A 20,852-nucleotide genomic window follows, 5' to 3' on the forward strand; every position below is an offset into this window, starting at 1 on the left:
AGATTGAAGAGTCACTCCTGTGAAAATGGTAATTATACCACATTTCTACAAGAAGTTGATTTTTTTCTTCTTCATTTTTCATTTTCATTTTCCTTTTTTTTCTCAAATTTTTTACTTGATAATATTCCACTCACGAATATCTTTTTAACGAGCACAAAATCGCACCTTGATTCGAATTCTATCAAAAGTTACAGCCATTTTTGTCTCTAGCTGCAAATTATTTCGAGACAGACTTTAGTTTTCTTCAAACCCACCAGACAAAAGCAATGATATTTTCATTTAGTTCATTGTGGACATTTAAAAAAGTCTGACAATGGACTACATAATAAAATCAACAACCTTCCCAATTTGATATTTCAATTCAGTCAGCAAAGTCTCCACAGCTCGAAAACGCACGGGGGGGGGGGGGGGGGGGGGGTTAAAATTTGGAAAATCCGAGTTGTAGAAACTTGCTCGTAAAAGTTTGTTACCTGAAAGAGGTTAGGAAACTTGTCCGAGTTAAAAAGACATTCATATTGGGGTTTAAGGAAACTCTACTGTATAACGCTTGTTCAAGGATATTATTTAATCTATCTCCTACCATTTGCTTACACATCATTTTTAACCAAAAGAAAAACTTTCTACCCTTTCGGCGATACGCGAGTGCAAAATTTAAAAAAACTTTTGTTTGCTTTGTCAGCGTATAAAACGAATATAATCTTTAACGACATTTTTGATTGTTTCATTTTTTTAGTGATTAAAAAAAATAAAAATCGAAACAAATCTAAAAAAACAAACCGAACGAAATTAACAATGTCAAGAGCTTTGAGAAGATTACAAGAACAAAAAGAACAACAACAACAAACGCATGAAAATGAAGATGAAGTTGACAATGATGGAGTAGAGGGAGAGATAGAAGAAGAGATCAATCATGTCACCGTCAAAAAGAAAAATAAGAAGAAGTCTAAACCTACCAACATGTTTGATTTGGTAAGAAACGCAAATGGAAAGTTATATCTGGGGGATTCAAAATCTGGTATTTGTCAAACTTTTAAAATTAAACATTACCTGAAAAATTAAAATTAAATTGAACTTTCTAATGAAAATTTTTAAGACCCAAAACGAAAACGAGATTGTTTACCTTCCCTGTGTTTTTATCCATTTTGAAGAGACCCCCTAGATTTTTCACCAAAATTAACTGGCTTACCTGGGTATTCTAGGTTCTACCCCCCTGGACGGAAAACTTGCCGGGGGTCGTAGGTGTAAAGTCTTTTTTAGAAAAAGCTATTCTTTTTTCTTAATAGTTGGCAGACGAAGAAGAAAATAGCTTGGATGCAAATCAATCGAAAAATGATGAACCTCAAGAGCAGGTAAAGGAAATTTTACTTTTTGGTAATACCGTCTAGGTGCCTTGAAAATAGGGACCGCAATGATTTTTTCAAATTGTTTTTAGCGCATTGAAACCATGCTCATTGGAAAGAGCATCAAAAAAGAAAAAAAATGAGGGGTCATTCATCAAAATCGGCCAAGCCGTTCTCGAGATATGAAATTTTCTATCTCCTGAAAATGACCCTTTTTATGGAACGATTTTCGAGGATTTTTGTAAAAATCATGGTTAAATAGGTTTAAAAGTGAAAATCCGGGGGTTATGTCGAAAAATACATTTTTTGCAATAACTTTACTTCTATTAATGCTATAACATTGAAACTTGGCAGGAAGGTTCTCAAGACAAAGTTTTAATTTTTTATCAATTTTTTTTTTCAAAATTCTCGTTTGCCGTACGAATGAATCGAAAATATCCTGTATGCCGGAGAGCTGGCAGATTGTCACTCTCCGTGGACTTTGAACTTTCGAATTGTAAACAAACACGCGCTCGACAATTCTGTAGAATTTCTCGAATACCAATAAACTTTGAGCCAAAAAAAAGACAGCAGAGCGCGGTTGAAAATGTTAATTTTTATTAACAAAGAATATGTAAAAAAGGTTGAAATTTCATATTATCTTTGTCTTAATGCCGGGGAGGACAGCTAAAGCCCTCAAAAGTGGCTTTTTCCCAGAAAAAAAGAAAAAACTGAATAATTTTTTGTAGGATTTGATTGGGTCAATGAGACAAAAAAAACAAACAGCGCTGATCTCTTCCAGTTCCAAAAATGTATAACATCATAGGGGTTTGAGGACGCGCTCACCTGTCTAAATCCAATTTTTTGTTGGTAGGTCGTCTGCCATTCAAAATTTTACAAAATTGCTCATATTTTCATAAAAAATAAAGTTATGGCCACCAAACTTTTACAGGACATTTATTTAATGATAAGAATGCTTCTAAAACTTATCCCATGGTTATAGGTGGTCTAAAACCTAAAAACAACATTTTGGTCGATTCCAACCATTTTACCCCCGTCTTTCGCGGTCCCTATTGAAAAAGGAAACGGGCATGAATACCTTTTGGGCCCTTTTTATCCTGGACCTAAAGATCGCTCAATGCGTCACGGTAATCATGCGTCACTGCCCATTTTTGAGTCAACGCCTCTGTAAATAAAGCCAAAATGTAAAGTAGAAATGTATAACACAAACAATTTCCTTCACAGTTTTGTCCGCCATAAATCTAGTAAGACGGTCTAATATAAATAATGAATATATTATGCCGCTTCTTCTAATCAGGCACAGACCCGAAAATATAACCAAGTTTATGTATGTGTGTGTTTGCGACAAAGAATGTAAGGTTCAAATTTGTATACATCCTGACTGACTGAAGCTGTCGTCTTCAGCACTTTTACCGTACTCGATTTCGCGGGTCAGGACTGTGGATTTTTCCAAATCGCTTCAGTCACTTTACCGTCTTTAAAAGTGCAAATACATAAACTTGATAAGACACCGGTGTGGAAGAAAAGTTTTTAAAATAACATAATAACCTCTGATCTGAAGCAATCACAATCTCAAGAACAAGAAGTGACAACGAAGAAGAAAAATAAGAAGAGAAAGAACAAGAAGAAGAACAAAAGTCCAAGCAAAGACGATACTAACATTGATGACTCTGAGGTATGCAACAACCTGTTATGAAATGATTTTTCTTTAAGGGATTGCAAGATTTTGTCGTTTTTTTTTAGGATACTATCGATCTTTAAAGGATCAAGAATTTTCTTCAAATTTGTGAAATTTTGAATTCTTTTAGTCGTGACCTTGATAGCCGTCAACCCATTAAAGTTATAGATGGATAGAGTCGATAATTTACGTGGATATCCAGTAATCTAGGACTTTTACACAGTCTTTCGATTGTTTTCACGGGGTTCACGGCCAGCCGGCTCGGCTATCTATGAACTGAACGGAACATTGGAAGGAGCGTCAGGACGCTGACGCCTTTGACCACTTGGCCATCGCTCCTCATAATAAGTACCAGTGGCATGTGAGACCGCCCGATTCTTTTAGTCCGCTAGGTCAGGTTATCTGGCACCCAGATGCAGAAATTTCAATCCGACACACTAAAGCTCTGAAAGTCGGGAGGGTTTAGATTACGGAATTTTACAAGACCACGTCAAGGATTTTGGACCGGGAGGCCCGGTAACCCAACCTTCGTTTTCGGGGATTGCTAGGTCCAATCGAAATATTTTTAGGTTTGCGCGCAAGGGTAGTTGAACCCGACTGGGGATACGGCACATCAAAGGCCGACTATCGTTCCTCTCCGATGGGAAATTGGCCCAATCCTTTAGAGCTTTAGCAGGTGGCCTCCAATCCGCCATCGCAATATCAGATAATAGGCCAGGCTGAATCTTGCCTGTACCAGACGACCACGGCTTTTTCCTCGACACCTATCGCGTGTTGGGGTAGAGATAGGCTAGGTTGAATCCACAACAGTAGCCGGAAAAGATAACAAGTCCACTGCTGGCTGTTATTACTGAGTTTGTGTATGTCATTTTTCAGCGACGGAGACGGCAAGGTTCTAATTTGACTAGATCATGACCAACCGAGGACGACGGTAAATCAGCACTTTTACCATCCTCGATTTTGCGGGTCAGAAGTGCGGGATTTTCCAAATTGCTTCAGTCACTTAACCGTCTTCAGAAGTGAAAATACATAAACTCGCTCTTGTTTTGCATTTAAAACTGTATTACTTTCTTTTGTACAGCTGGACGAGATTGATCGAGCAAATTTGATGTTGGGCGTGACTCCAAGAACGGATATGGATTCTACCGGTATGTGTATTGTAGCTATGGGTTAACTCACTAAATATTAATTGTATGTGCTCCAGTAGACTAAACTTTTAGCGAGTTAAAAACCTTAGTGTTTATTTGCCCCTCGAAATCAAAGATTTCAAAACATGTATCTAGCGGGTGCGTCACAAAAAAAGTTTCTCTATTTGAAACTAATTTTCTCGAAATCTAAAAATACTAAAAGAACCATTCCGGCTATTTCATTGTAAAGAAGAAAGCTAAACTTGATAAATTTGATGGGTCATATTAAATTCGATTTATTAGATCAAAAGTTATACTCGATTAAAATTTTTAAATTTCGAAAAGATTAGTTTCAAAGAGAGAAACTTTTTGTGGTGCACCCGGTATTGATCTTCTTGGACACCCTCACTTAAAAAAAACTGTGGTTCCAAAACGTAGATGTTCGCCTTAACCCCTTAACTTGCATTTTGCTGAAAGTGTTTAATAATTTTAAAATGTTGAGTTTCTTTTTCAAAAACCACCATTGTTCTTTCAGCTCAAACTTAAATAAAATCAGCCCTTGGCTCATGGCCTTGTACACGTTATCTTATAAGAACATCCAAAATTGAAGCTTTCGGATTTTATCAACTTCTTCTTAATATTTTGACCATCGAAGCCTTATGTTCTTATATACTTTGTTGTTATAAAAACGTGTATTCTATGAGAGACATTTTTTTCTGACTCACTGCCGTAGAGCGCAAGCGTTTGGCCCAACTATTGAAGTTACTTTAGCTTCTCAATTGATTGTCGATTTACATTTTTTCAGAAGAGAAAGTTTAAGCTCCAAAAGGAGACCATAAATAAAAATGAATAACGAATGAAAACGAGAAAGAACGACAAATAACGAGAAAAAACGACAATAAAGAACGACATATTTTATGAAAGTTCTTTTTTGATGGGAAGTGAGAATTAGTTCGAATTATGAAATGATTCAAATAATAGAGGTTCAAATTGGCGAGAGCTCACTGTATATTATCTCGGTCGAGTCTTAAACGAATAAAAATGGAGTCTGGGGTTAATAACTTTCACATACCTCAGGTTGAACTTGAAATTTTATACCAGTCTACATTAATATAGATGAAGCAATAATTTGAAACAAAGTCATTTTTGAAGGGAATTTAAATATATTTACAAGGGTTATACAAAGAGATTTTAATACAAAGTGTTTTGAAAATACCTAGTTACGATTATTTATAAGGATATTATTGTACAGATTTTACACTTAGCATTTAAGCAACATGTAGAAACTCAGCAAGGAGTTCCTGTGCAATATTATAGGACTGATCGTCTAAATATGCAAGGCTATCCGTACGCGTTGCAAGTCGTCGGAAAGGAAACTTAAAGCAAAGTACCTCTCGAGATTGCATTCGTTTCTTAATTAAAGATTCCAATGGAACCAAATGACCGGCCACTCTCAACTCCCGACTCTTATAGTCATCTATTTCGTGTTGTCGTGATACGTTTTTTCGGACCTCGAGTTTGTACTTTTCTTCGAGGACGTCTTTTTGTTCAGACACGGCTTGCAGTTCTTGCTTGAGCTGCTTGATCTCGGCAACTTGTTCGGCGTTCTTAGCTTCGATGTCACGCAGCTTGCCATCCAAACCTTTGACAGTCTCCTTTGAAGCAATCAATTCAGTTTTGACATCATCTACCTCACATTTGACTTCTTTCAAGTCTTGGATCAGTGTTTTGTTTTCTTGCTCCAATTCTTTGTTGTGTGTTTCGATGTCTTGAATTGTCGACCTATGATAATAACCAAAGAAATTGAGCATGAGAACTTACCGTCCCCCTATCATTTGCGCTAAGTGTTCAAATGTTGCAATAAATCATAATGGAATAAAAAAGTCTTTTTCTTTGTGTTACACAAACTTACATCTGCGTTTTGGTCAAGTCTTTTAATTCTCGAATATCTACTTCTAATTTGAGGCACTCTTTCTTCGTGTCAGCCAATTCCTGTTCAGTCTGTTGAAGCTGCTCACGGGAGCGCTTTAAGTCTGACGTCAAGTACGCATTCACGTGGCGTAAATCCTTGACTAGCATGCTATTCTCTTCACGCTCTTTTGTAACCACAACCAATTCCTGCTTTAAATAAGCAAGGTCACCTTCAAAGGCTTTACTAACTGCTTCTAATTTGTCATTAGATTCCTTAGTGACAGCCGCTAATCTCTTGTCACAGGCCTTGCTAACGGCTGCTAGCCTCTCATCACAGGCTCTTGTGACGGCAGCCAAATTATTTTCGTGTTCCTGCTTAAAAACTGTCATATCATCCTCACACTCCTTCTTAATGGCTTCTACCTCTTCATTAGCAGCTACCAGCTTCTCACTACACGCCCGCTTAACCGCATCTAGCTCAGCATCACGTTCTTTCTTAACCACCAATAACTCCTCATCATTCTTTCTTACCACCTCCTTCAAGACGCTGGTTACCTCACCCATATGATTCACCAACAATTCTTTTTCTTCGCTAATCTTCTTTAACTTTGTAATCTCCAAACACGCCTCTTCGTAAAAACTCTTGTAATCAATAGCCTCGGCAAGGGACGATTGCTCAACAGGTAAATCCACAACATCCTTGGAGTCGCCGTTGCTAACCTTCTTTTCCTCTGATTTCTTCTTGATCAGCGAAAACATCTTTTCCACCAGTACACTTATACAGCAAACCAACTGTCAAACGCAGACAAACCAAATGAATCTATAAAATCAACCAGTTCAAAATGAAGTCTCTATTTCAATCTTTTCCAATTCTTTATGTGACGTCATTTTGTTCGAAAAAAAAAAGAATTATTTGACGTCAACTTTAATGTTTTTTTATCCTCGTCTTGACTACTTTGTCATGGTTACTATTCTCAAACGAGGCTTTAGCAAGATGTGAGTTCTTAATTTCTCCAAGGGTTTAATAAATAATAATAAGTTATGGTTATAAATTTATTTGTTATTCTTTCTCATAATAAGGTTATAAACGTTGAATAAACGACTGAGAAAGCTACGTAAACTTTTCGCTAGTCCTAAAATATTCTCGGGAGCTCGGATTTTAGAAACGTGCTGAAAGCAAAAAGAAAAAATCATCAGTTATACTCTGCTCTAATTGAGTTGATAAGCCGTAAATGTACGACCATGCGACCGCATGCATACTTATTGACTACGAGTAATAATACCATGCCCAGGGATTTTTCTAAGCACTTTGAGCTGGGACCGTTTTTGTAAACTTAGATTGAATTTCTAATATGCCTGAAACGGAACTTGCTGAGCAAAGCTGTACATTGATGAAGCTGGGGTCTTGTGAGTATTCAGAGGGCGAAACTCCCAAAAACTCTTGAATATGTAGATAATAATTAGTTATTGTTGCTCATAAACAACAAAAATGATTAATTTAACTAGATTGACCTAGATCTTAAGTTGAGTATTTTGGCCGGTATACGGACATAAAAAAGTGCTTAGAAAAATCCCTGCATGCCCAGGAAGATCTCCACACTTTCGACTTTTCTAGAACCTTTGTCAGTGCTAATGAGAAAACAACGAAATCGTAAATATAGTTCCGAAAAACTACTCACATTATTGATCAGCCTGGTAAGCTTCGAACTGGCTATTTCCAGGCGTCATTGTTTAACCTTCTCTTCGACTCTCTTTGGACTTCTAGGGATTTAGACTCAGGGGTAATTCTTTATGAAGCGACCGTAGCATAAAGGCAGGTCTCCACTTTCGCGCGACATGAGCGAAAGCTTTTTTACGTTTTTGTAAGGATATTGGTCGGTTGAAAAATGAAGCAATTTCATTGGTCGAAATTGACGTAACGGATGAAAAAAGTAGAACTTCCTTCAACTTTTTTTTTGTTCGCGCAAAAAAGGTTAAGAAAAAAATTGTCGCCTATATCGCGTATGTAAGGGTATGTGAAAGATGGAAATGTCCAGAAAAATTAGAGTTATACCCCCTACCTTATGAGAGACATCCCCATTACACAAAGACAAAAAGATGTGGAGGTTTTACTTAGGACCATGTAATGATTCTACAAGCAAAAGATTTCATACCATCTGACTATCCTTTTAAATTTTAAAATCAATTTTGATTGATATTTTAGATGGATCTGGCAAACAACCGTTTCGCAACAAGTCTTTGCTATCTGTAGACGCCAGGTAAATTAACAAATTGACAGTATGTAGATGCTTAAGGACATAAGCACATTTTGGTAAATCGGGTACAGTATTGAATTTTGTCCAAGCTACTCGTTTTATACTGTTAGAATGGACTTAAAAATTATCCCCTCCCGTATCCTTATGAAAAGATCAATTTTGTATGGTGGTCTGATTTTACCGATCTTTCTTTTACGAAATATGACTGACATCATGGATTTTACTGGATGGAAATTATATGGTCTATTCGAAATGGGTAGGGGTGAATTCTGTTTAATTAATAGTCCAAAGTTTTCTTGGTCAAGAAGGTAAAAAAAGCTCTGTTCATTTTCTTTAGGTGTTTCACTATTTTAAAGAAAATGAACAGATTTGTTTATTTCGTTCAATTTCTCCTTCTCTAGGAACTTGAATCCAGCCAATGAGATGAAGAGACGGTTTGGGGCGTCAGTCGTTGATCAAGATCGAAGGTCGGTATGAAAATTCGATTCCTCCGTCAAGTTGTTAGCAAGTTTTTATATGTTCAGACTCTCGAACACAAATTATACCAAAATACTCACAAACGAAGACTTTACGCTTAAAAGCATAAAAGGTCAAAGTCATATTCACAGGCTTCAAAACTTTCTGGCATTCTTCTTATAAGAAAAGGTGTTCGTCTTTTCCATTACGCTCTGACAAAATTAAAAATAGTTAATTGTTTCATTTTAGGCGTAACCCACACGAACGAAGATTCAAACGCCTCACGAGGTAGGTCAAACCCTTTTTATTGGGCGGCGTTTATTTGAGGGACGCACTTTTTATTAGGTGTGGCGTCCTTTAGGGGGCAATGCTCATGGGGGTGTGGCGCTTAATAGAGGAAACGCGGTACGGTGCCATGATGACATCAATGTGGTACAAGAGTGGGGAAGTATGAAAAGCACCATTATGCGGTTTACCTGTATACCTGTATACCTGTAGTGCTGAGTGTTGAGCAAAATGTTCATCCGTTCTGTTCAACAACTGTTGCCGATGCGACACATCTTGGTTTTGTCGCGAGCAATGAGTTAAAAGATGGCTTGAAGCTCTTTATGATTTTCTTATACAAGGGTAGGCAACTTCTTTGGGATAGGGCTCATTCTGTATGTTTCGGAGAGATACCACTTATCTCTTCGTTCCACAAATATCATATACCTTTACACAATAGATAGGCTAGAACTACGCATAGATTTCCCTTGGAAGTGTGTCCAGTTTTGAAGTCCTTTATTCCGCCATGTTATTTTCTAATCAATCTTTTTGAACGTTACATAATTTTGAACATACGAATAACGCTATTGACGGCCAGAATTGAAAACAAGATGGCGGACTAAACTGACCACACTTCCTTTTATATTGGAAACTCGATCCATGCAAGTAGTAACAGGGCTTACCTCTCATATTAAAAAGGATTTCATCGTTTTTATCTCATACTCAAAGCAAGACGAAAACTACTTTGGAATTCTTAATTTGCAGAAACAAGACGCAAACTTTGTTTAAAAAATACTTTGGACTTGTTACTTTGTAGACTTGTTGTACCCAAGGATAACTGGCCACCCTACTCTAAACAAGGTATTATGTTTTCCTTACTACCTAATTAGTTCCTGATTCTCAAGAGCTTTTGGTTACTTGATTTCTTTCTCAGACAGAGCCATCATATTTTCCTTGCTACAGTCGAGTCGAACAAGCACAGGGGACACAAATTTGTTTGAGCTAAAGACATTTTGAGATGTGCTGTAAGGTTTTTAAGACATCGTGAACTGAAGGCAAAGGAGCAAAAACTTGTTCGAGTTTAGGAGACATTCGAATTATAGAAGTTCGAGTTATAGAAGTTCGAGTTGAAGAGACTCCACTGTATTCATCCCATATCTGGGTGAAAAAAATTAAAACGGTCCACCAACCTTGGCATATTCTCTCACGGAGCCATGGCCTTTAAAGGGAATACGTGCCATGCGCAGAGTAATCAAAATCTGCTCCTCCTTCATTTTATTTTTACCGGGTCACTGAGTGTGACCACCTGGACAGCCCATCTTTTACTCTACATTGCTTTCCACTAGGTATTACAATGTGTGAGGATCGAAGTGATGAGACGATGAGTTCTTTGTTTACATTCGAACATCAAGAAACGTACCAGAAAATCCAATTCAAGTTTTATGATGCTGTTGAATCCATGGACCATAATAATATTATAGTATGTACTTTTTTGTAGTGAGCTCTCTAATTCGATTTTGTTAGGAATTGGATTTTCATCGAATAAGAGAGAGTCGTTTATGGGAGTTTCTAGTCCACGATGGAGCGTGGACTCAAATTAGAGAGCATCAAGTACTTTTGTTTTAAAGATATTTTCGTAATAGGATCTTTTTGCCTATCTATTTTTTAATTTTAGCCTCAAATTTCAGACATTTTAATAATATTTGAGGTTGATAATCACAAAAAAATAAGAACAGCAGCTGAAGCAACTAGCTTCGACCAAACTTTACTTGTTCTTATAAAAAGAAGATCGTATTACATATCCATAAAAGCTCAAAACATTATTTTTCCTTTTTGCCAGGCTTTATTAAACATGTACCCATATCACATTGATTCGATGCTTCAATTGAGTGAAGTTTGTCGACACAATGAAGATGTTCAAATGGCTTCTGAACTTGTCGGTATGTTTGTAGGCTTCTGATTATCCTGTAGCGAAGAGAGTTTCTATCTATATAGGAAGCAGATCTTTAGAGATTTGTGATCTAAACTAGTATTTTTGTTTTAATTTTTTTTTGCAACTGTCGACCATACGCAACTGGTACTGCTTAAAATTAGAAGGTTAAAAGGTTAAACGAAAAAGCGTTAGAAACGATTAAGGGGGAATTTCTTAGGACCAGTGGACACTATTTCCGGAGTGGAATTTTTGGGGGCCCAAGGAAACCAATGTTCAACGATATCATCATAATCAAACACTTGCCAACACGTTCTTGGATATGTATTGGACTATTTTTTTTTCCTTAAATTTACGCAGTCTCCTCATGACAGCGAGGCTTTCTTCAATCGATAACTGGTCTTTTGACAAGAAAAGTCTTATGATTATAATTTCCCACTCATAAATATCTTTTCAACGAGGACAAAATTTGTATGAAGTTCTGAAGCTCGTTAAAGCTACAGTCTTTTCTTTCGATTTGTTGGATGAATTCGAGATGGGATTTAGAGTGAGCTCCTTGATTACATACCGAGTATTAAACTACCTATATGTTACGTTCATCATTTCTACAGAGCGAGCGTTGTACGTTTTTGAATGCAACTTTCACACGCTGTTCAATATTGCACTTGGAACATGTCGCTTGAACTACAAAAGAGCTGAAAGCAGGTATGATAACGGATTGTTTTTCTATACAGTGTGTCCGGGAAAAAAGTGGAGTAGACTATGAATAAAGTAAAGTCCTGAAAACTTACTGGATTTATCAATCAATCAATAGATATTCAGTTTCCGAATAAAAACCTTAAAGCCAAATTAATGGTATCTGAGAGGAGGTCGGAATCACTACAAGAGTTATGCTGAGCTTGTAAAAACATTGCTGGCTGAAATGATAATCAAAACAAAACAGCGAACGCCACGTCATTTGGAATGCTTCTTTGAAATTGAAATTGCCAGATAAAGATTTAAACGAATGGTATTTGATGGTCCAAGTAAATAATTTGTATTGCTTTTGCAAGCTAGCAAGCAGCTTCATATAATGTATAGATTAGATTTAAACATTAGGGGTTTTTAATACCAATTAATGACAAAGGAAGGGTTCATAATTTTGAATTACTGAAACACCGACGGAAAATAATGGCTAATACAGTCACACCGTCAAACCCATACGCTCCCCCTTATAATCTGGCCTATGTTCTTGTTTCCTTGTTTGGCGTCCATTTTCCCTTTGAAAATAAAACTGTTTGTTTTGGCCGCTGATAAATTTTTTTCTTCTTTTATTTTAGACCCTTCTTTTTGGCATTGTTTCGGCACATCAAATATGTTGGAGACCGAGGTATTCTAGATTTGGTTTTGCAGAGATAAAATGTATCAGCGGGTGTTGAGGATATTGGTTATACGAGGTGTATAATCGTCTAAAGGGCTGGATATCCTGATGGTTTGAGTTTGGTTAAGTTTGGTTTAAAACGATATAGAAGATTTGATCTAAGATTGAATTACTTTTTAATTTTTAGCGTGCTACCGAACTGCGTTGGAATTTTGTAAATTGCTGTTAGGGTAAGAAATTTAACCTTCTCCTAACCTTCTGGTCCTTCGTCTGATATTAGGGAAACCTAATTTAACCTAATTAAACATATTTTATATTTCATGTTAATGAAATAGAGAGTGCTCCATAAGCGCGCACTGCCATCGCGGCAATTACCGGTAATAACACTGTTTTCTTTGCGGCTACCACTTAAAAAAAACTCCTATCAAAGACGGCGGATATAACTTGTTCCAGGGTATATAGGTCAGTAGGTATAAATACACCTTTTCGACCGTAGTCGCGCGGTCAGGTGCGTGTACTTTATTATTCAATTATCCAACTAAACTCGATCCAATCCTTTTTTGACACCTTTTTCTATTGTCTATAGGTGCGAAAAAAAGACTGGGACGGTTTAAGAGTGGCAAAACGAACAAAAAAATGCCCGCGCGGCTATTGGCGGCTACGGTCGAAAAGGTGTATGTTCTTTATTTGTGTTTCACGAGAAAACTTAAGGCTTCACTTTTTTTTGTTTGAGAAAATTTGAAAATTCCTCTCTAGCCCCTTCGGGCCTCAAACTATATGTATATTATTTGTCTTTCCACTAGCCTTGATCCGGAAGAAGATCCACTCTGTACCTTATTGATGATAGATTATTACGCCATCAAGGCTGAAGAGTATGCGTACTTTATCCAACTTTTCGATGAATACGAAACATTGAGAAATATCTCCATGCTACCCAACTTTCTATACTCATTTGCACTGGCCAAATTCTATCAAGGGAAAACTGAAGAAGCTAACAAAGCGGTAAGCATTTATCTTTGAAATACGTTTATGCGGACATAAGCTGTAGTCTTTCAAAGACCTTACATATATTGCAGAGAAAATTTTAGCCAAAAATCTATCTTTATGGTGTATATTTTTGGAATTTTTTGACTGATTTTCCGAAATCTTAATTTAAGAATTTGTTATACGAACGTTGGTTATACCTAGCCCCGAGCAATACTTTGTAAACCAAAAGACCTATTGTATTTGACTCACATTGAGTGCACTCCCTCTTCCACGGGCTAAATTCAAAAGACGATACAGCTGATGCTCTCTAATTCCATTTTAAAGGAGAATTGGGTTTCCATTGAACAATTTAAGGGCAGTTGGAATAATAAAGCGTCGTTTCTTGTTGACGGTGACTTTCAACATAATCGAATAATGGATCGTATCGAATACCTTAAGAGAACTAATTTTGGCGGAAACTAATTTTGGCGGATTTGGCGAATTTAGACGAAATTCGCCAAAATTAGTTCCCGCCAAAATTAGTTCCCGCCAAAATTTAAAAATTTCGCCATTCGCCAAAATAAGTTCCCACCAAAATTAATTTCTTTTAGGATTTTTGCTGCCCGTCAAAATTAGTCACCGCCAAAATAAGTTCCCTTAAGGTAGTAGAACGTCGAATTAGAAAGTGTCAACTGCAACTATTTCTAATTTCATTCTCGTTCGTATATGAGTATATCAATTGAGGTTGATCAAATTCAAGATTTACTCTGGGAGAAAAGAAATATCTAAGAGGAGTCGAACATTTTGTTTTTTTTTAATGTGAGAATTCTTTTCATTTTTGTGTTTCAGATACGAAAGGCTCTCATTCGATTTCCGTCACTATTTGTCGAGCTGATGGACAAGTGCGGCGTTTCCGTTGATGATACTCTCCGTCATTTCCCGCTCTTTGATCCGGTATCTTACATCCAACAATCAAAGCCGCTTAACGCACTATGTGCTCTGTACATCGGCCGCTCACACGTTCTTTGGAAAGCGCCCGAAGTGATCGATTGGATCGTGAGCGCTGCTAAACGGATCATGGATGAAAACGATCAACACGCCGGAGACATTAAACAAGCGAAAATTATGTGAGCTATTTGTTTTTTTTTATGGACTAGTGTTCGTTTTCTATCGACAAGCCTAAACTTTATTCTGTGTCTTTCTGTTTCCCAAACTTATAGTGCGAATGAGTGATCTTCAAACTTTCTCAAGCAAAAATAAGTGAAGTATTCATATTTTCCTCGCATTTTAGTAGGACCCGTGACATCTTTTATGCGACGAAACCAAACCCGGTCCATTTCAAAGAATGAAGTATCTAATAGTAGGGGGAAATTTGTTCGTTTTTTTTTAGGACGCTCGATTGTTTTGGTCAAAGCACTTGTTATACATTTTTGGAAAGCTAAGGGGTAGGGGAATCAAAATTACTTAGGTTCCAATTTTTTTTCGGACAATTTGGTGTGACTTTCGGACAAATACGACGGTCTTAGGCAAAAATCATAGGGTGAAAAATTAATGAAAATTTTAGCTGGAGAAAACGGAGACATGTTGTATATTTTTGGAAAGCTCTCAAAAATTTAAGATTAGAGATATATTGCAAGTATAGGTGATTTCTGTACTTAACTCGAGATATTAACCTTTAAAAAACAGTGTTTTTCAGCTAGAAACAGCTGTTTTGTCCAGTTTTTGCGCTTTTTGAAGCTCAAAAAATTGGAACCTAAGTAATTTTGATTCTCCTACCCCTTAGCTTTCCAAAAATGTATGACAAGTGCTTTGACCAAAACAATAAAGCGATTTTACAAAATGCCCTCTACTAATAAAGACTTTTTCGCGAGGGGTTTTTTTGCTAAGGCCTAGGAAATTTTTTTAGGACTCAAAAACTGACGCCACAGGCTAAACCTGTTGACCTCTAATATTTGATGAAATTTAAAAGTGAATAAAACTCAAAACCACTTATACCAATCGAAAGCTCTCAAAAAACGATATAGAGGACTTTAAAGTGGATGTAGTCGATTCCGGTCGATTTACTCGAGTTACTATTTAGAATGACGTGTTGAATCTAGCACGTGAGTCATATAATCCAGATGGGAAATAATTGGTTTCATTTCCCATGTAAGAGTTTCATCTCTAGCCTTTTCGGGAGTTTAAACTCGATGTACTGAGAATAGGTTCGAATTATAGAAAAGTTTCGAATAAGTGAGAGTCGACTGTATGTGAGTACCTTAACGATTCTTATTTTTGATTTCTCTTTGCAGGCGTGAAACGAAGTACAATCGAATCCCTAATAACGTTTTAAGGCATATTTTAATCTCGGAAATCAAAGAAGCGCTCACCAATTTATCAGCCGTGAGTGTGAATTTATTATTAAGGATGCTTGACTTGCCATTGAGTTAGTTTTCCAGCGATTGGATCTAATTCATTCGATTTACAGAGGGAATCTACAAGGGGTTCACCTTGATTGGGAAGGGGAATTAGTTTTTAAAACAGAAATGTTCCAGTAATATGAGCTGGAATTAGCAAGAATCTATAGGGCGAGACCAATTTAATCTGTTGTTCTACGGGCAGATCATTAGAAAAATATGGGTCGGTCGGTCGGTAAAATAAGAATAAATTTTTCATTTATCAGGGTTGGTAAGTTACCGAAAATATTTTCCAAAAATATCTGGATCAAAAATTCACTTTTTTTATCTTCGATCCAGATCAAAATAAAATTTTAGTGCATGAAATGCTTGATTTTTCTAAATTTTTCAATTTCTTGAATTAACTTTCAGCTTTATTCAAGTTTAATTCTTACAAATAACTAGTGTGTAAAATATATTGTAGTGGAAATTCGACATTATTATTTTTTTGATTTTAGCAAAAATAGGGTCGGTCGGGCCCGTAGAACAACATATTAAATTGGTCTCGCCTAGTACAGGATTTAAAAAGAATTTCGAATTTTTTATTTTTCACATCTTCAGACTATTCGGAACCAAACCATCATGACACATGACCCATTGCCACCTGAAGATTCTGTGACCGGCTACTCAAGACCTGATAGGTTTGCTTTTTTAAGATAATACATAAATATCAGCTATTAAGGGCGATGGATACCGTAGTTCGGATCATATTAGTACCCTGCCTAGGGAAAACTGGTATCTTACGAACCAACATTGAGTATAGCTACCAAAGGGGTACCAGATTCTTTCAATTTCAATGTCCAGGGATTATTGATTGTTCCTTCCTTATTTTAGACCACAAGGAAGTCAAGACCAAAGGAATTTACTGTCTTTATTTTTCCAATCCATCATGCCGTCTTTTGATCAGGTAAGCGCCGCTGCTTAATTAGAAATCGCCATTATCAATTCCATTTGCATTTGAAGAGGTGGTAGACAAGTTTAGGAGACAATATTAAATCTGTCGTCGATGTGGTTATGTAGTGTTGTCTGGACATGTGTTATATAGAAGTGTGGCGATATTAGAGTAACTTTTACAGGAAAATTTGATATACACAAAGTCGGCAAATGACAGAGGCCTCTTAGCAGCTTAAAAGTGAAGGTACTCGACATGCCTAACATGAAAGATTTGAATGTACATCACCATGGCAATATTCATGCAGCCGGCCTGTGTCTCAAATTGGGATTTTTCAGAAAAGATTTTTACCCCCACTGTTGAGGATATTGAGGTATCGACCCCCCCTGGATCTACTTTATTAGTAAAGACCCCCTGGATATCCACTCTTAAAAATATGCTCAACCCCCTGGATATCCTCTTTTATAAAGATGCTTACCCCTGGATATGGTATTTTTTACTTGAAAAGACACTTTACCCCTGGATATCTGCTCCCTTGTAAATATTTAACCCCATGGATATCCACTTCTGAACAAAAATCTGAATATCCCATATCCTCAACAGGGGGGGGCGGACTATTTCTGGAAAAGCCCATTGGTAGCTGACAAAGTGTTTTTCAGTTTCACTAAGTTACGTGACTTTGCCAAAACCCAAGATAGGTCTATAGTATGTAGAAGAGGCTGGTGATCACAAAAAAGGCTTTTAACACTAACACTCAACATAGAATTTTCATTAAAATTTTAGTGTTGTTATACAGTGGAGTCTTCATAAATCAAACATGCAGGAAATCTCGAGCTAAGGAGTAAGGTTTATAAGGCATTGTTAAAGGGACCATAAAACTTGTTCGAGTTAAGGAGACATTAGAGTTGAAGAGAGTCTACTGTGATGTTAACCCAGCTGGCACACAACGTTTATCTAACGTTATATGGACGTTGTGAATGTTAGAAAAACGTTGAAACAAGGTTGTGTGCCAGCTGGAAACTTTGTTTGTATTTTTAGGCAGAGAACGAGCGGTTAGCACGTGGTCAACAAGACGAAGCACGTGCCATACCCAATGAAGCTGGTGAAGGAAATGTGTTGAGAGATGGTGCTGAAGGGTTGATGAATGCCATGAGAGAACTTCTACATACTATGACCTTCAGGTAGGATTGAGGAATTGTTTTGTTTTTTTCGGCTGTCCGAAATTCTCTGGAAAGCTTTAATCAAATTGATTTTCGACATTTTGAGAATTAGTCTGTTAGCCTAGTTAACTAAGCCCGTATTCACTTGGCTAAGTAAGACACACAATATAGTGTTTTTCGGTGATTTTAAGATAATTCTATACTTTTGAAGATACTTATCTACCTATCAACTCAGGCTGTAAAAAACGCTAGACTGACGCCCATCCGTCATTCCTAACATCAAAATTACCGTTAAACGATATACACTTTTTTATAAGAACAAACTATGAGAACTGATGAGAACATAAGGTTTCGATGGCCAAAATGTTAAGAACAAATTAAGAACATTTAAGGCTTTGTGGACTCAAAAACACCCAATTTCTTAGAAAAATGGAAAAAAATACTCTAAAAATGGCGAAAATGAATGGCGAAAATAAGAGCATGTTAAGAACATTTTTAGGCATAAAACTCAAAAAAGTTAAGAACATCTGAAGGCTTCAAACTAGTTTTCGGCTCATCATCCAACAAAAAGGGTTTCTTATATAGGAGTCTTGTATCAGAAGCGAACCAGACTTTCAAAAAATGTTGTGTGTCAGCTTCTCTAATGCCATCTCTTTCTTTTCTCTTATCCTATCTTTCCTTCGTACAATACGTCAAAATAACATAATTTGTTCGAAGATTCGTCTGCAAAAATTATTCGTCGGTAAAAAGTGATGAATGTCGTACAGTGGAGTTTCCATAACTCGAACGCGCACACAAATTATTCGAGTTATGGAGTAAGGTTTGTCAGCCATGGTTAGCTAAAATGACCATAAAACTTTTTCGAGTTAAGGAGATATTCGAGTTTTAAGAGTTCGAGTTTCAGAGACTCTACTGTATTAGCAGGTGGCAAAAATCTTTACAGACCAATTCGTCACCGAAAAGGTATTCCAGCCCCATCTACGTTCTACCATCGATTCACTCCCATTATTCGATAATATTAAGTCACCGCCAACAGGAAGTTGTCGTAAACGACACTCTATTATTCGATGAAAATCAATTCCCCGGTAATGTATTCTCCCCATCTCTTTCATCTCCAGAAATGACGGTCAAGAAGGAGACGGTCAAGCAAACCAAGACAACGATGGTGAAGTCGAACAGCAATGGGAAGAAGATGATCAAGATTGGAATTAAATGACGACGAGGAAGATTTTGTGGGTATGTGATAGGTTTGTTATCTTGTCATTTTGTTTCATACGGGTATCTTACGGTTGCAATCCTATGTCTGTCTTATTGCGGATTTTTCATTTCCAAAGTTACATTGTTATTATATTTACTGTCTTTTCCGCGGTACAGTTCGTTTTCTCTGCTTTTCTAAATTTAGATCCTAAACTAGGCATGATAATTTTTTCTGTCTTTAAACCAATGAAAACGTTACGATAACTTCCAAAATGAGTTCTAAATACTAAAGATAAATTGCTACGAAAAGTAGACTGAGTGAAAGCTGTCTTATCATAAAGATAGAGAGAAATCAAACACGGTGTGCAAGTTTGAGGGTACAACCCGCAACCGGGTGGGGCCAAAGAGCCCAGCTTTTATACCTAATGCTCAGCAACTAAAGAAACGTTGATGAGACGGAGTAGCAAGCTCCTCTAATTTCAGGAAGACAAAAATATGAATAGTGGGCCTTCGGGTCGCCCTCGACTGCTGTCGCAAAACCTCACTGACTTAGACTGAATTATTTTTTCTTACGCTAAAGACTACAATTGTCGTCGTGGTAGCGTAAGGGTTTATCTTCCAGGTAGTTCGCAGTACGCAGACTTGACTACGTTTTATTGTTTACGGTGAGTGAGCTTGGCTTGCAACAGAGCTGAAAAGGAACCCCTTAGTGACGTCACGAGTTCCTACATCGGAACGAAGATGCAGTAGTCAAGTAGTGGTACTGTAGTGGTCAATGGTACTAAAATAGCCGATAGCATGGATTTCTTCAAAAAATACAACTGGCACACAACGACTTTTTTTTAAATTGTCGAATGAGCGCAAAATGGACCAAGGAATTCCTTGGTGGACGTCGTTTTGGTTTTTTTTGCCATCTTGGATGGAAAATCTTCACTGAGCATGTTCAAGAAATGATAAATATTGCACGACAAGACAAACACTTTAAAACTCTGATTACTGTTGATGTCGTTTAGGTTCCTAACGACGGCACTTTGTAATAATGATTTCATGCATGTTACAGAAGGGGTTGTTTATCGGAATGGTGAATAATGGAGAAAAGTTTTTTTATTATTGTTTTTTTTTCAAGCACTTTATTTTTCACTGCAAAAAGCACGATTTTTTCATTTGAGCTCAGTTTATAAAAACATTTAGACTGAAACTTGGGAAACAAATAAGAGCATCTAAAAACAAGACCAGCCTTAGAAGTTTGTTTACAATTATCTAAATTCATGCGAAACTTTCGTAATTATTTTACTACCCAAATCAGAGAAGATTTTTTAGGCTCGAAATTGTCAGAAAAATAAGCACACCCAGGCTCAAATTAAGACGTTTAAATAAACAAATTATGTAAAAGATGTATTTTTGTAAATAAATTATTACGAATAAAATAACAATTGTTGAAATTATAAATTATACATTATTGATTGATTTAATTGGAAATTATTAATGTTGTTGATATAATAGCCAGGTTGATAACAAGCTCTTCCAAAGATTAGCCGTCCTAGACCCAAATCCAAATGGTAACTCGAGTCCAGTTCCTTTGGTCGTTTTTTTATAATTCTGATAGCAATCACGAAAGTTTCACGCACATCAGTAAAATTCGACATAAAGTGGTGCGAGTAGCTCTGGGTACTAGATTGTAATGATTCCAGCTACATTATTCCTTCAGCTCGATGTCAAAACAATTTTTAAGTTACCATTTCCTTTAAATGTCACTATCACTTGAGTTTAAAAAAACCACAGTTATTTTTTAATCCATTTATTTTGATTTTGAAGTAGCGCCCACGAGTCCTCGTGGTGTCACGAGTGACAGTTTGAAGTGGCTATTCATAGAGTTTTTCC

General features: G+C 36.8%; 2 protein-coding genes across 2 annotated transcripts; one reads left to right on the forward strand and one right to left on the reverse strand.

The window, feature by feature from the left end:
• The first annotated feature begins 737 nt into the window (after positions 1-737).
• Positions 738-20,423, forward strand: LOC136823931 (ribosome quality control complex subunit TCF25-like). Its single transcript, XM_067080088.1, has 21 exons — positions 738-969; positions 1,284-1,349; positions 2,902-3,015; positions 4,100-4,166; positions 8,260-8,314; positions 8,713-8,778; positions 9,017-9,055; positions 9,849-9,892; positions 10,378-10,511; positions 10,872-10,971; positions 11,573-11,666; positions 12,281-12,330; positions 12,509-12,551; positions 13,125-13,323; positions 14,137-14,414; positions 15,579-15,669; positions 16,284-16,363; positions 16,557-16,629; positions 17,653-17,795; positions 18,893-19,010; positions 19,552-20,423. The coding sequence occupies exons 1-20, from the start codon at positions 793-795 to the stop codon at positions 18,984-18,986; spliced, it is 2,007 nt and encodes a 668-aa protein (XP_066936189.1). The 5' UTR covers positions 738-792; the 3' UTR covers positions 18,987-19,010; positions 19,552-20,423.
• Positions 5,314-6,883, reverse strand: LOC136823974 (uncharacterized). The gene is made up of 2 exons (XM_067080129.1): positions 6,058-6,883; positions 5,314-5,927 (listed from the first exon to the last, which is right to left on the reverse strand). Exons 1-2 carry the CDS (start codon positions 6,813-6,815, stop codon positions 5,414-5,416), a joined length of 1,272 nt encoding a protein of 423 aa, XP_066936230.1. The 5' UTR covers positions 6,816-6,883; the 3' UTR covers positions 5,314-5,413.
• Positions 20,424-20,852: the final 429 nt, after the last annotated feature.

Source organism: Clytia hemisphaerica, unplaced genomic scaffold (assembly GCF_902728285.1).
Source record: "Clytia hemisphaerica strain Z4C2 unplaced genomic scaffold, Clytia hemisphaerica genome assembly, whole genome shotgun sequence".
Lineage (NCBI taxonomy): Eukaryota > Metazoa > Cnidaria > Hydrozoa > Leptothecata > Clytiidae > Clytia > Clytia hemisphaerica.

Bases quoted from the DNA above. Each gene is read 5' to 3' on its own strand.
- LOC136823974 (XM_067080129.1), bottom strand. From the start codon at position 6,815: ATGTTTTCGCTGATCAAGAAGAAATCAGAGGAAAAGAAGGTTAGCAAC. The intron at 5,928-6,057 runs GTAAGTTTGTGT...TTATTATCATAG, and splicing joins GACTTGACCAAAACGCAGAT to GTCGACAATTCAAGACATCG.
- LOC136823931 (XM_067080088.1), top strand. From the start codon at position 793: ATGTCAAGAGCTTTGAGAAGATTACAAGAACAAAAAGAACAACAACAA. The intron at 4,167-8,259 runs GTATGTGTATTG...TTGATATTTTAG, and splicing joins AACGGATATGGATTCTACCG to ATGGATCTGGCAAACAACCG. The intron at 13,324-14,136 runs GTAAGCATTTAT...TTTGTGTTTCAG, and splicing joins CTGAAGAAGCTAACAAAGCG to ATACGAAAGGCTCTCATTCG.